This window comes from Rutilus rutilus (assembly GCF_951802725.1).
Source record: "Rutilus rutilus genome assembly, chromosome: 2".
NCBI lineage: Eukaryota > Metazoa > Chordata > Actinopteri > Cypriniformes > Leuciscidae > Rutilus > Rutilus rutilus.
The window spans coordinates 44,178,272-44,193,577 of NC_140210.1; the positions used below are offsets into that span (position 1 = coordinate 44,178,272).

At 39.4% G+C, this 15,306-nt stretch overlaps 1 protein-coding gene across 2 annotated transcripts; it reads left to right on the forward strand.

Moving 5' to 3' along the window:
* The first annotated feature begins 462 nt into the window (after positions 1-462).
* Positions 463-15,091, forward strand: LOC311285114 (somatostatin receptor type 5). 2 transcript variants are annotated; one of them, XM_084400580.1, is made up of 3 exons: positions 463-679; positions 2,911-4,039; positions 10,213-15,091. In XM_084400580.1, exons 2-3 carry the CDS (start codon positions 2,918-2,920, stop codon positions 10,294-10,296), a joined length of 1,206 nt encoding a protein of 401 aa, XP_084256706.1. In that variant the 5' UTR covers positions 463-679; positions 2,911-2,917; the 3' UTR covers positions 10,297-15,091. The 2 variants fall into 2 exon arrangements, with proteins under 2 accessions (XP_084256706.1, XP_084256705.1); XM_084400579.1 differs by having other exon boundaries at positions 10,437-15,091.
* Positions 15,092-15,306: the final 215 nt, after the last annotated feature.

Consider the following 15,306-nt stretch of genomic DNA (forward strand, 5'->3'; position numbering starts at 1 on the left):
CTTGGCTTTAAAAGTAATTTCAACTTAAATTACATTAAACGGACTTATGTTGTCAAAACTTATTGACCATATAATTTTTTATATAGTAATGAACATTGGAAAGACAATGTAATTAATTGCCATGATGCCAAAAATACCAAAAAGCTTGACCAAAAACATCAGGTTTTGTACGCAAACTGTAATTTTGTGTTTTCACAGATTATATAAATATCAATGTGTTATTATTTCCTTAAATGATCATATGGGCAAAGGTTGTGTATGTTATCATGTTGTGGTTTAAAGAATTATTTATGTGTGGGATATTAATCCGTTGTGATGTGAAGGAGCGCGCGCACGGCTTGACTGCAGGATTGCGACTAAACTGCGATCGCGCGCATTCTCTCTCTCTCTCTCTCTCTCTCTCTCTCTCTCTCTCTCTCTCTCTCTCTCCTCTCTCTCTCTGTTTAGTTCTATCTCAGAGTGAGTCGGGCACCAGATGCCATCACCTGTCGCGAGGCTCAGCACTGGTGTGGAGCGAGAGCGCGCACGCAAGAGCTTGTCCTGTGGCTAATTTAATAGAGACTGTCGCTGACAGATTCAACAATGTTTATCAGTGTTTGTTATTTGTACCTACTCTTCTCGTCTCCTTCGTGGGATGTTTCACGCCTCCTTGCGTTTTACTGATACATAGGCTACTCAGGTAAGCCCAGAGGAACATTTTTGTTTATGGTGAGGTTCTGATTTAAGTTCATTTTAGTAAAGAAAACCATTCAAGTTAAGGAATCTTGAAGTAATAATTGTACGAATATTCTTAACTTACTGCAGGACTGTGTTCGTTCACACTTTGAGGGCAGTGCTTCTACATTTCTTTAGAATTGACCAATAATGTTCTGTTTTAACCTCACCACAGCCGATTATCATTGCCTGAAATATGATTTATTTATTTTTTGTTTCCACGGAGTTTGCAAAGTGTTATTTCTAAACAATAATCATAAATAATGTCTCTGAGGAATGCAACCACGCAAGAAAAACCGGCACGCCGCCGTTCTTCTCACTGTCTTGAGTTTAGGCTATATCAAGGTGGAAGCAGATTTGAAAGAAAATATTTTGTAGTAGATCCAGTTGAGACCCTGGTCTCATAAGTCATAAGACCATAAAAGATAAGTGCGTTTTTTCCTCGTTTGTTCTGAGGGAAAATGTTGTGAGTTGAGGTCCAGCGAAAGTCTACACAAAAAATACACATACATAAATGATGTGTATTATTCAAAATAAAATAAATAAATTGTATAGATGCATTTAGGAAATGCACTGTAAAATCGAACAGTTGTTCTAAATAACACTTTTTAGTTAACTTTACTTAATGTCTTAATTTAATTGTAAAAATCTCTATTCACTAGCCTATGCCTTGTTTACTCATAAAACCGAAGTTCAGATTAATTGATAGGTTTGAGCGCTATTTTGTCAACAACAACAAAAATGTGTTTTCGAGGTGGGGCAATTCTTAATAGATTCTTAATCATTTCCTCCACTTCTGCAATTATCTTTAGTTGCATTCACTCATTTCCCAAAGTCATCATGAATGTTGAATTGTCAATACAACTTACATAGGCTGACTTCATAAATTGATGTTGATGTTCACCATTATGGTGATCAGTGTTCCATTTGGTTGGGCACTTGGAACTTTATTTATATTATTATTTATATTTTAAGGCAATCGGTTTGAATGCTTTTTTATAGTAAGTCTAACTAATTATATTTATAGTGTGTGACAAGTTGCCCCAACATTGCCCCTTGTCCCGAAAAGAACATGGTTCAAACTTTCTACTTTCAACAAATAGTTGACTCTTGTCTGAATGCATGTCATTGTGGTTTTATTGTGTTGACAATTAAATATGGTTTATTATAATATAATTATATAGTAATTTAGTTAAATTAGTTTTCAACTATTTAAAAAAAAAAAATTATTGAAGCTTTTTGACATTTGCAGGGTTTAAACATTGTTGACACATCCGAGCTAATACAAATTGGTTTTCAACTATTTTAACAAACTCTGCTAATTTGTGTAAATGGACTGTTGACTAAAAACTCCACAGCAACAGAGATTTGATACATAGTGGAAGGAATATAAAATCTAGTTTCAGGTTGACTGAAACCAAATCAAGTCTCTTAGTCTATGATCTGTGCTGCGACAGACACTTTTGACTTATCTGTGCTCAAATCCAGAGAAAAAGGACTGTGAAAATATTGATCTCTGGACTAATAGAAATACCAGAATCAACAAATGCATTGATAAAAAAAATGCATTTTTCATTGCGATTGCTGCAATAAAAACAATAGTTAACTGTGTTTTGACTTTGTACAATATTCGGTCCACTAGATATCAAGTGATTATAAACCCCTATAAACCCCTATTTTTTTGTTTACATCCATTTCCGGTCTTGGAGTTTCTAATAATGAGCTGTTGAGTTTAATCAGATGTGTTTGAAATAGGGAGGCTTTCTTATATAGTTTTTTTTTTAAATGAATCTCAGTGGTGGTGTGACTAAAATGTGCTCTGCCTCTATGCAGCTCTTAGGAGAGAAAGAAAACAGGAGACAGGGAGCGACAGAGAAAGAGAGATAGATGCATGCATGCGTTGTGTCACTTCAGTCTCCTTGTGTGGGTTTGCAGTTTTGGCTCTGATCTTTATAGCTGAGGTGTGATCATCTGCACTGATTCAGTCTCTCTGATCTCTCACTGTAAATCAAGCACATTACATTTACATAAGCCTTATTCTGTCCCTCTGACAAACACATACAAACATAAAGAGAAACTATGTACCCTGCCACTGAGCTTCATTATACTCTCTTCCATTTCCATCCAGTCACTCTTCCCTTTCCCACCTTTAGACTTGTTGTTTCTGACCCTTTTGTATCTCTCTGTCCATTCCAGATCCAGAATGGGGTCATTTAACCAATCCGGGTGGACGGGGTTCATCCCAGGGGATTATAACTCCTCTTCCACTGGACTGGGATTTTCAGGAACTCCAGTTGGGAATTACACCGAGAATGTGTCAAATCAAAGCATGCCTTTCCAAGGGAGCAGCACGATGGTTACTGCGGTCATATCATTCACCGTGTTTATCGTTGGACTTACCGGCAACACTCTGGCCATCTACGTGGTTTTGCGCTACGCAAAGATGAAAACGGTTACGAACATCTACATTTTAAACCTTGCCGTGGCCGATGAGCTGTATATTTTGGGCCTCCCTTTCCTTACGACGCAAAACGTACTCTCCTACTGGCCGTTCGGCTCATTCCTGTGTCGCGTTGTAATGACGGCAGACTCGCTAAATCAATTCACGAGCATCTTCTGTTTGACAGTGATGAGCATCGATCGCTATTTAGCAGTCGTGCATCCTATCCGCTCCACTAGGTGGCGCCGGCCACGAGTAGCTAAAGCAGTTAGCGCGGCGGTGTGGGCATTTTCGTTCGTCGTCGTTCTTCCCGTGGTGATATTCTCTGACGTTCAGGACATGTTTCACTCATGCAACATGAGTTGGCCGGAGCCACGAGACGTTTGGTCGACGGCGTTCATACTCTACACGGCAACGCTCGGATTCTTCGGCCCCCTGCTGGTCATCTGCATGTGTTACCTTCTCATCGTAGTCAAGGTGAAGTCGTCCGGTGCGCGAGCGGGATTTACCAAGCGCAGGCGCTCCGAGCGGAAGGTGACCCGCATGGTGGTGATAATCGTGGTGGTGTTCGTCCTCTGCTGGCTGCCGTTCTACATCATCAACATGGTAAACCTGGTGTTCATACTCCCGGAGAACAGCGTGGTGGTAGGGGTGTACTTCTTCGCCGTCATCCTGTCGTACGCCAACAGCTGTGCCAATCCGCTGCTCTACGGGTTCCTGTCCGACAACTTCAAGCAGAGCTTCCGGAAGGTCCTGTGCGTGCGCAAGGCGAATGGCGTGGAGGATGGCGATCCCAGTTTGCCGCGGACAGAGAAAACGACGACCCACGACTCCTTCCTGACACCTCGGAACAATGACTTTAATGGACACGTACAGGGCAGCCAGGTACAGTCACTCTGAAAGCACATCGCACATTGTTTAATGAATTTGTTGAACAATTATATTCAGAGCTTGACATTAACACTAGTGGCGTGTACTGCAGTCACTCCTACTAGCCACTTTAGCGGGATACATTTTTATTACATTTTTCATTTGTAGTCTTTTAAAAAGGGATCTGAAATAATAAACTAAGTGCAATGTAGTGTTGTCAAAAATATCGATTTTTCGATACATATCAATACTGAACGCTTCCAATACTCATTTTCAGCAGAATAGATACAGGATACCAGCTGCGCTTTCTCTCTCTCATCATCTCTCACTCGCTCGTTTGATTTGCTCCGGATGAATATCGTCGGCGTAAAAGGCTTTAAATTTCGGCGTGGGATTGCGCGTATTGTGCATAATTTTACGCAGGTAATTCCCGCAGATTTTGTGCTCACACCCAAGTATAACAAAGTCACCTTGTAGTACTAAATTGTGGTCTTTTTTGCTGCTTATTGTCCTTAAACATTCACATACACACAAAATAATGTCAAAATGCCGGTCTTGGCGAGTATTCACGTAAACACAGTCAGTTTTGTTTTAAGAGAATGTAAACAGATGAGAAAGGTAACAGTATAATGGATCCGTGTGTCAGGTCTTAAAGTGACAGCAGCCTAATAAACCTGCTGCCAAATTATGAGATAGTATTAAAAATATCTTTATGGCAGTTTTTCCCAATGTTATCGATGTCAAAATTGTGGCCAGTGAAAATGCTGCGTGGCTAGTAACTTTGAAAAACCAGTTAATGTCAAGCCCTGATTATATTGCTAGAACAATGATATCTTCAGTCTTAGACATTCTGTTGTTTGCATTTGTCTGATGTGCTGCTTGTTTTAAATCATGAAAGTTTGGCAACACTTTTCAGTAAGATTCACATTTTTTACGTTAGTTAAAGTCAGCATGAAACGGAAGTTGCGACAGTCTTTTCTTCCCTATTGTGACATATCTGAGTGCACTTTATTTTGACCTTGAGAAATTGATTGGATGGTTGTGGTTTGCTATTCGCACCAGTAAACACATCATCAGAGAAGTCGCTGCAAGGAGTCACTTTGATCAAAGATTAAAAGATACCTCTTTAATATTATTTAATGGACTTAAGCTAACATGAACTAACAGTGAACAGTTGTGTTTTTATCAATGAACATTAACAAAGATTAATAAATACTGTAACAAATGCACTGCTCATTGTTAGTAAATGCATATTAACTAATGGGACCTTATTGTAAAGTGTTACCAAAAGTTATCTTGAGTTGGTTATGGCATAGTTCACCCAAAAATTTAAATCCTGTCATCATTTACTCACCTTTATGTAATTTCAAACCTGTAGGACTGTCTTTCCTCTGTGAAACAAGTGAGATTTTTAGCAGAAATTTCACGTCATGCTACTGTGACCAAAAAGGACAAAAAAAAAAAAAAAAAAAAAATTCTCCCATAAACCATTCAGAGGACATACTAATATAGCATTTAAGTCATATGAACTAATTAGGATCACTCTAGATGTAGATTGGATTGTTTAACAGCAGGAGGGTTGGGAGTAAATGATGACAGAATTGTTACTTTTTGGTGAACTAGTCCTTTAAGCTGTTTTCTAGAAGAATAACAACAGTACAGTTAGAGCAAGTTTTTTTTTGGCCCTTCACTGCTGTGTTTGTGAATTCTCTGTAGATTACAAACATGTTGAAAATTTCACATTCAATACAGCTGCCAACATGTTGCTCCTTCCTCACTCCCCAAAGAGACAATCTCAGTGAAATTGATTTAGTGGGCAGCAAATGGAGTGAGAAACAGAGAGAGAGAGAGATTGTTAGTGCGTGTGTGTGTGTGTGCGTCTTCCTGTCTATCAGTCGTAACCCCCTTAGTGCCCTTAGGGAGAACACTACTCGTATGTTCCCAATAAACATTCCCAATGTCCGTGTATATTAGCATCTGTGTGTGAAAGAAAAACAAAGAAAGGGCTGACCAAAATCTTACGTCAATGTTTCTTTTCGTATCACAGTAATGGTAGAAATAACAAAAACACTATCAATAAAAATAGTTTATCACTAGCCTACATACTACTACAATATAGTGTTATTTTATAGTTTCTATGCCTTTAGAACTATTCTAAATAAAATAAAATACATTTCTGACCAGTAGGCTAGTTATTTTTGTTGGAAATTCAACAAATAAAATGGTTAAACAACCAGGTTACCACATTGTTATTTGACATTTTCACGCACACTTTTTGATAATTCCGGTATTTAGCACTTTGAGTCTCTTTTCTGGTTTGTTTTGGATGAACTAGAGTGGTGGACACGGAAATTTTGACGATGGGTCCTGTTTCGACTTTTTGACTTTCGATAAACTATAAGGCACTTGCACACTGAGTCCGAAATTCGCGTCCGAAATTTTCGCACGTTAAAAAATAAATACGACCTCACGTTATGTCAATCATGCTTGTACGCTGCCTCCGAAACTTTAGTCCGTCAAAAAAAAAAATCAAATCAGGTTCGATTTTCTACGTTTTTCGCATCGGTAGCAAGCATTTTGATTGGTGTTTTGACAATTCAGAACCCCCGAATCACGAAAGCGAAAAAACGCATGCGATAATTTCGGACTCAGTGTGCAAGGGCCTTCAGAGTGGCTGTCTACGGGCATGCACAAACATGTCCTTAAAACAACCCTTAACGTTCGTTTTCAAAACTGTGCAACTCACCGAGTGGTTAGTGGTGTTCGTTGATGATTAAAAACAAATATATCGGCGCAATGTATGATTTCAATCCGTGTTATTTGCTATAGTGGAACTATTTTTTCAGATACCTCACAACAGCGTATATATAAACTTCCGCTCGATATTTGAGTCTGAAGAGTCTTTTCCGTTCCCGGTAGCGCAGTAATATCAACGAGCAATGAGTCCTCCAACAGAAATCAATGGGATTTTACAAAATACCAAATAAAACACGACAGAAACTGTATTTCGCTACGCTACTTGTTTTGGAACATCAACGAACTCCACTAACCACTCGGTGAGTTGCACAGTTTTGAAAACGAACGTTAAGGGTACAGGACATGTTCGTGCATGCCCAGACAGCCACTCTGAAGCGTCAAAGGCGATTCTAAACGAGTCAAAAAGTGGAAACACAGGACCCATCGTCAACATTTCTGTGTCCACCACTCTAGTTCATCCAAAACAAACCAGAAAAGAGACTCAAAGTGCTAAATACCGGAATTATCCTTTAATTAAAATCATTAAATGTAATTATTTATCAATTAAAAGTCATTTCCAAGAGATAATTCTTCAAACATTTTACGATATATGTTAGAAAATATCTAAAAATTGATGTTTATTAATTTAATTTGTGACTGGATTAACCACACTTGAAGTTGTTTTTAAAATAAGCAACATACGCACTTTTTTCCAGGTGTATTTGATCATATTGCTCAGCCCTACTAGAAGAGATGATGAAATCTGTGTGATAGTTCAGCTTGACCAAGAGGACCATGAGGGAATACAAGTATGTGTGTGTAGAAATGTGAATGTATAACGAGAGTGAGATCAGACGATCCCATGGTTAATTCATCGGGGAAATGAAAGCAGTCCGGCTCGAGAGACTGAATCAGATCTGTGTGACTGAGGATTGTCTGGCATCAGATCTGAGATCAATGAGAAAAAGCCAGTCTCTTTAAGCCATTACTGCATCCGCAGAGCTAATATCAGCTCTAACGTCTCTCTGTGGCTTTCCCTGCTTTGACGGACACTGAATCTGATTGGTGGAGACGCCAGACACACATTCACTCGCTCTCTCTTTTAGCCCTTTTCCACCACTGTTGGAGACGGAAACCAATTTGGCTCATTCTGCATGTTTACACGGCAGAAAAATTGGACCCTTAAACCTGCTGGTCTCGAACCAGGAATCAATCATCGCCACTGAAGTTTTCAGAACAACAAATCGCTCTGGCACAAAACAAAAAGTGCATCGCTCCCGTTATAAAAAAAACAAAGCTGTAAACACCGGAAGTGTAATGTTACAGATACATTGTGCCTATTTTCGTCAAGCTACACAGCTACTCTGTGTGAAATAAAATTATTTTATCTGAACATATTTAATATATCTAATTAAAATATGTTTATCTAATTATATAATATGATTTTTTTTGTTATAGATTTAATATTTTGTCAGCGGTAAAGCAGGCCAGCTCTAATTGCGGTTCACAGATCCCATCATTCTGCTGGAAAAGGGTTATTTCTCTCTCTCGCTCTCACAGTTTTATGGAGTACCAGCAGGGAATCTCAGACCAAAGCTGAATTAAAACCACATTGTGCTGCAGTAAGAACATGTTATTCTACAGAATGAGAAACAGGAAGAAAGAAAAAAGTAAATGGGTGCATATGTTGGGGAAAGCGAAGGGCTGAATGTTGTGCAATTTAAAGAAAGAGTTGATCTAAAAATGTAATTCTGCCATTATCTACTCACCATGATGCTGTTTCAAAACAGACACATGCTGTTGTTTTCTCTGTGCAACACAAATGGACAAAGGCTGATGAACAAAAGCATGTTTTGAAATAAATAATGGCAGAATTTTCATTATTGGTTTTTTTTTTCATTTCTGAATTTTTAACCCAGCTAACAGGGAACGTTCTGTCAAGGTTATGAGCAAACATTCTTTCAGTAACATTAATAGAATGCTCTTTCATAGTTATCTGGTCTTTGATAATGTTCTCAAAACATTAGCACAAAAACATTATTTATACATCATTCATGGTAGTTTTTCTCGTGAAATAGATGTTCGTTTAGCGAAAAAAATATATATAATTTTTACTACTTATTTCAGAATGTTCAGGGAACATTCAAAAGTAACTTTCCCACAAAAATGGAATGTTTGCATAACCAAGAAAAGAACATTTGAACTTTCAGAGAACATTAAGAAATAACGCTTTCATAACTTGATGGGAATGGTAGCAAAGCATTCTCAGAACATATTTTTGTTAGCTGGGAAAGTGCAAATTAACATCATTAACCACACACAAACACACACACACACACACACACACACACACACACACACACACACACACACACACACACACACACACACGTTTACTTAGCTATCTAATTGGGGACATTCCATATACGTAATGTTTTTTTTTACTGTACAAACTGTATATTCACTCCCCTTACACTAACCCGACCCCTAAACCTACCCATCACACACACAGACACACACACACACTTACCCGACCCCTTAACCTACCCATCACACACACACTAACCCGACCCCTAAACCTACCCATCACACACACACTAACCCGACCCCTAAACCTACCCATCACACACACACTAACCCGACCCCTAAACCTACCCATCACACACACAAACACACACAAACACACACACACACACACACACACACACACACTAACCCGACCCCTAAACCTACCCATCACACACACACACACACACACACACACACACACACACACACTAACCCGACCCCTAAACCTACCCATCACACACGCACACACACTTACCCGACCCCTTAAACTACCCATCACACACACACACATTAACCCGACCTCTAAACCTACCCATCACACACACACTCACACACTAACCCGACCCCTAAACCTACCCATCACACACACACACACACTCACACTCACACACTAACCCGACCCCTAAACCTACCCATCACACACACACTCACACACTAACCCGACCCCTAAACCTACCCATCACACACACACACTCACACACTTACCCGACCCCTAAACCTACCCATCACACACACACACTCACACACTAACCCGACCCCTAAACCTACCCATCACACACACACACTCACACACTAACCCGACCCCTAAACCTACCCATCACACACACACACTCACACACTAACCCGACCCCTAAACCTACCCATCACACAAAACTTTCAGCATTTTTAAACGTTTTAAAAACCTTTAATTTCTTTATTTTTATACCAGATTTACAAATGAGGACGCCCCTAAAGGGAGGTTTTTGGAGATTTTGTCAGGTTTTGGTCCCTTCTGGGTACAAATTTGTCCCCAAAATATAGTTAAGTAGGCACACACACACACACTCACACTCACACACACAGTGCAGAGGTGCCACTTTCTGACCTGTTCTGTGTTTCTGCAGGATCTGCAGTTAGAGTCTTGCTTGAGTGCGTCTGAGAGCCCTCAGCCTGCAAGACCCCAGATCATTGGCCAGACCACACTCTAAATGCTGTTTCTCTCTCTGTCTGTCGTTTTCATCTTTATCGCTATCTCCTTTTCTGTGCTCTACTGTCCTATCGTCTCTCTGTCCATCCCTTCGATGTGTCTGTCTGTCCGCCTGTCTCTTCTTCTGCGTTGTTGTGGAAGGTGTGGCCTCAGCCTCAAGCCACGCCCCCAAACGTCCCAGCGACCCCACATTCCCGCGCAGCAGAGCTCAGTCTCCACCCGGTGCCCGTCGCCTCCACACCCAGCTCCAGTCGGGACCTGTGACCCCGGGAACAATGCCAGGATACTTTGTTTTGGGTGGAGGGTGCCGTGTGTGCTGGAAAACACCAGGGTCCTCACGGCCATGGGAAACCTGGGAATGGCTTAGAAAAACCATTGAAAACAACAAACTCTATTTTGAATTGATTAGCTTTGAAGTATTTTAACAGTTAGAAATGAGTGCAATCTCTGTAAAACGACAAACCACAAATTGAGTCTGAGACCACTAGTGAAAATCTTCAAATCCTTTAAACACAAATATATAATAGCATAGCAATGCATGATTTAAGAGGAAACAATTCAGAGGAAACATCACATGCTCAATGTCACAAAATTTGCTTATTTGATGAGTGACTTGGTAATAAATGGCGCCGAGTCATAGCGTTTTTGTTTAAAACTTTTCAAAACCCAAACACGTTCTGTTTATTTTCTGGTTTAAATTACACGTGGAATCCCAGATTTTCACCATGGTCTCAGACTTTTGGGCCCCACTTTTAAACACAATTTTAAAAAAGATGAGAAAACAGAGGAGGGATTTAGAAGAGAGACAAGATTTCAGACGCAAGCGGCGAAGGGGACTTAGAGATGATGAATGTTGCCTCTCACACACACACACACACACACACACACACACAAACACACACACACTCTAAAACAAAAACTTTCAATCAATTTCCAGCATCAAACATGCAATCACCTTGTACTCTTTCTCCTTTACGATCAAATGAATGATTGATGTGGAGAGGAAAATAAAACCTACACACACAGGAAAAGTATTACATTTACCTGCCAGAGCTGATTGCGAAAATCTCAGCGTGTCCTTCACAAACACAGACTGATATACTGCCTACCATTCAACTTGGAAAAGGACAACAGATCTCCAAGAAGTTTTGACTTAATACTTGGAAACTCGTACTGATATCTGAAACTCTCTGATTTAGCTAAATGTATGATGTCACACAAACATGGTGGCACCCAGTTAATGATAAACTTTCCCTTTTAAACAGACCAGGCCCTGTTTACACCTGGTATAAGATGCGTTTTGGTCGATCGGATCACAAGTGGACGATGCTAAAGGTGTAAACGGGGTCTAAAATGTTTTGAGCTCGTCCACTTTCCACCACTTCCAGAGGAAGTTGAAAACACGTTTAACCGGATTGCTTTCGTAGTGTAGACGCTCATGTGGTCGAATGTGTTCAAACAGCCACAAAACACCGTCTTCTCTCCGTCTACTGATCTAATGCGGGAACATTATGGGAAGCGCTCTAGCCAGATGGGGTTTGAACTAACGGCTGGAGACTCGAGTTTGGTTTGAAGATGAAAAACGTATCAAGCACAATGTTCTCTCTCCATTCCTGATTTCTAACACACACTCACAGCGTTCGGCTGATCTTGCGTCTGTCAGAGCCGAAACTAAAGCTGTGTGTTTTTCCGTCGTCTTCGGTCGTGTTGATATGTAAATAGCGTGAGCTTATTTTGTCCATTAGATCGAAAGATCTTAAAAAAAACATTAATTTACATACATAGACCCTCCCCTCGAAGAAATCAGGACAGAAGTGGCTGAAAGTGGACAAAAGAGACGGATTAAAACACCAGGTGTGAACGGGAATGCGTCTCCCTCGTCTACTTGTGAGCCGATCGACCAAAACACATCTTAATTACAGCTGTAAACACGGCCCAGGCACATTATATCAATGATAGTAAAAAAAACCATTGGTTTTCAGAGAGAGGTGTGTGTAAAACACAGTAAATGATCCTCTCTGTTGATAATCACACACCTGCCACACAAGTGCTAGCTTTGCTGAGCACGATTTTTTAACGCAGTTTGGTCATGCAGGTCGAGTTCTTTGTTGAAAACTGAACATCTGCAAGGCAAACTGTTTTTACACCTCTTCTTCCGAGGGTCAGCAACTCTACACCATAATAGTTGGACGTATCAAGAGAATGGATGTAAGTCAGCTGTTGACCCTTGGCACACTGGGTAGAAACTTCCCTTCCCTCATCTGGGGACTCGCTATGACAGGTAGAACGAGATGTGAAAGATTGCTTCTGGACGTTTCGAGCGTTCGCATGTCCGAGAGGTTTGGCAATCTGGGATTTTTAAGTACGTTAGGGTGTGGCGTTCAACGGTTGTCGAGTTTAAGGGTCAAGGTGGGGTTTCCTGATGCGTATTGACATGTTTAAACTGTCCTCTACTCTCTGCCAAATGTAGCAAAGTGCCTTTTCTTGTCCCCGATCAAACTATCGAGACGCACACTGGAAAACGCGGGGTGTCAGCGGAGCCCGTTGAGACACAAGCTGGTGATTCTGTTGTTTGCTTTCTTTGTTGTTCAGCTTCTTCCCCTCATCGTTTTACTGGGGGGGGATTATTTCTGTTCATGTGCTTCATTGTTAAATGCTTCTAATTATTCATATGACTTAATTTCACTATGTAGGCCTAATGATATTGTAAAGTTACTGCCAAATATTATCATAGCATTTCTCAAGCAGTCATTTCTATTGATGTTTGATGTATTTTTTAAGGCTTTAAAGCCTCAGTTACAGAGATCTTACTTGTGTGACGGCGGCCGTGTTTGGTATTTGTTCCGCGTGTCGGCATGTATATTTAGCTGTTCATAAAAGCTATAAAGAATGTGCTTTGTTAATGCTGAATGTGCCTCTGATGTAAACTTCATAGTTCAGCAGGCATATTTTAAGCCTGTTCATGTCAGCCAGCAAGCTTTACAATCAATACCCGCTTCTTTTATTAAACCCAAAGACTTGTTTGATTCGAGACGTGTTGGAGCTGTTTTAGACACGAGTCAGCGCCGTCAAACTGTGAATGACGCATTAACAAATCACTCTGCTGAAGAAGATGCTGTGCAAATGCCATGCTTTGCAATGTTGTTGTGGTTATTATTATTACTTTTTAAGGATTACTCACTTTTTATTATCAATTTGTTTCTGGATCCTTATCAGAGACCTGTGACATTTGTGTGGGAAAGTTTAAAATGTGTTTTTCCTCCCCTAAAATGCTTCATTTTCTGGGTAAATGCAGAAAACAGATAAATAAAAACAATTTGACTTTAATTCTTAAAGTCCACCTGTGGTGAAAATCAAGCTTTTAATGTTGTTTATGTGTTTATGTGGTGTTTTTAATATGCTTTAAGACAAATCATGTGTAAATTCATAGGTCGACGCCATTGCTGAGTATTTTCTCCTTAAAACTGCAGTGAAACAAAGACGGTTTGAAATCGCTGGTGTTTCTGACGTCACAAACTACCTTGTAACCAATCAGATCAACGTGTGATCGTCAACGAGTGGATCTCTGAGCTGGGGTGAGTGAGTGGAGGCGGGGCTCATTTGCATATTCATAGAACCGCGTATACTAAATGAAGCAACGGTGTAAAGTTACATTCAAGCTATTTTAAGACCGAGGAAAAAACATTTAAATGGTGATCAAAGATGAGTTTTAAGGGGGAAAATGATTGACTACAGGGGGACTTTAAGTCAGAGACGAGCACAGCACACAAATGGCACAGTTCCTTGAAAAAGAGCCTTTTAATCATATATTGCACTCTAAAATGTTAAAAACTACTCAATATCAGAAATCTATATGATGGCATATTGCAGAGATGGGGAGTGTGTTTGAACAACAAACAGCTGATGCCATTACTATAATCATACACCTGAAATCAATCACCAGACCTCAATAAATGAAAAACCTATTTAAGTTGTACATATACTATGTTTTTGTCTAAATAAAAATGATTAGTATACATAAGGCATCTACTCTGAGTGTATCTTTCATTCTTTTTGTGTCAGCTTTTAAAAATCTGAAGTTATATATTCTGCTGTTGCACATGTATTGAGTTTGTCAGTGCACATGTATCTTATCAAAAGGCATTTTTGCTTACCAATAAACATAATGTTTTCATCTTGCAGAAAATAACATGGATGTTGTTTCAAAAATTCATGTTTTACTCTAGAAATATGGTGCTACTTTCAAGAAGGTCTTAAATATCTGGAGAGAGTTAGTCTGTTAGATTTTCCATTCATCTCAATGACATTTACTTGGCTCAAGCAGGACCTCCTCGAAGTACGCAATTTAAAATCGACCATATTTGCTCATAAGTTGACGTGACCTTTTAGAACCACTATGTGACTAATCAATCTTGAGGGTGTTGTATGGAGCCTAATGCAAAATCCATGAATGCAGGCCCCTGTCATAGAATAAACTTGCACACATGAAAACGTATATTTGTGTTTAAAGTCTTCAAGTTTCACAAACTATAAAAAGTTCAATGTCTGTTGGCTTTCTTCCATTGACACCATCTCTAGAGGTATTTCACAAAACTGTAGATGTTTTTTATTTTATTTATTTTAAAGGCTAAAACAGCAACATTTCTGATACTATTGATCCAATTTTACCATTGAAGCCTTGAAAATGTATGTAATCTTAATATACCATGTATCTATGTAACTATGTGTATATGTATTTACTGTATAATGTAAATGTTTTCAGTATTTAAATAAGGGCAGCATCTATTTACAATAATAAAAAGTTATACTGTGTAAATAGTGGTAGCCAAAATTCTTTATAAATATCAGACAATACGCATTCTGTTTACACTGATAAAAGTGTAATAGAAGTAAAATAATATTTGCACGAAATGTAATATATTTGAGCAACGGCTGTTTGCGCTAATTGTAAATTTATATGAAGCAGCAGATGAGTGTAAAACATTAAAACGAGCTTTTTCAGCATTAATCT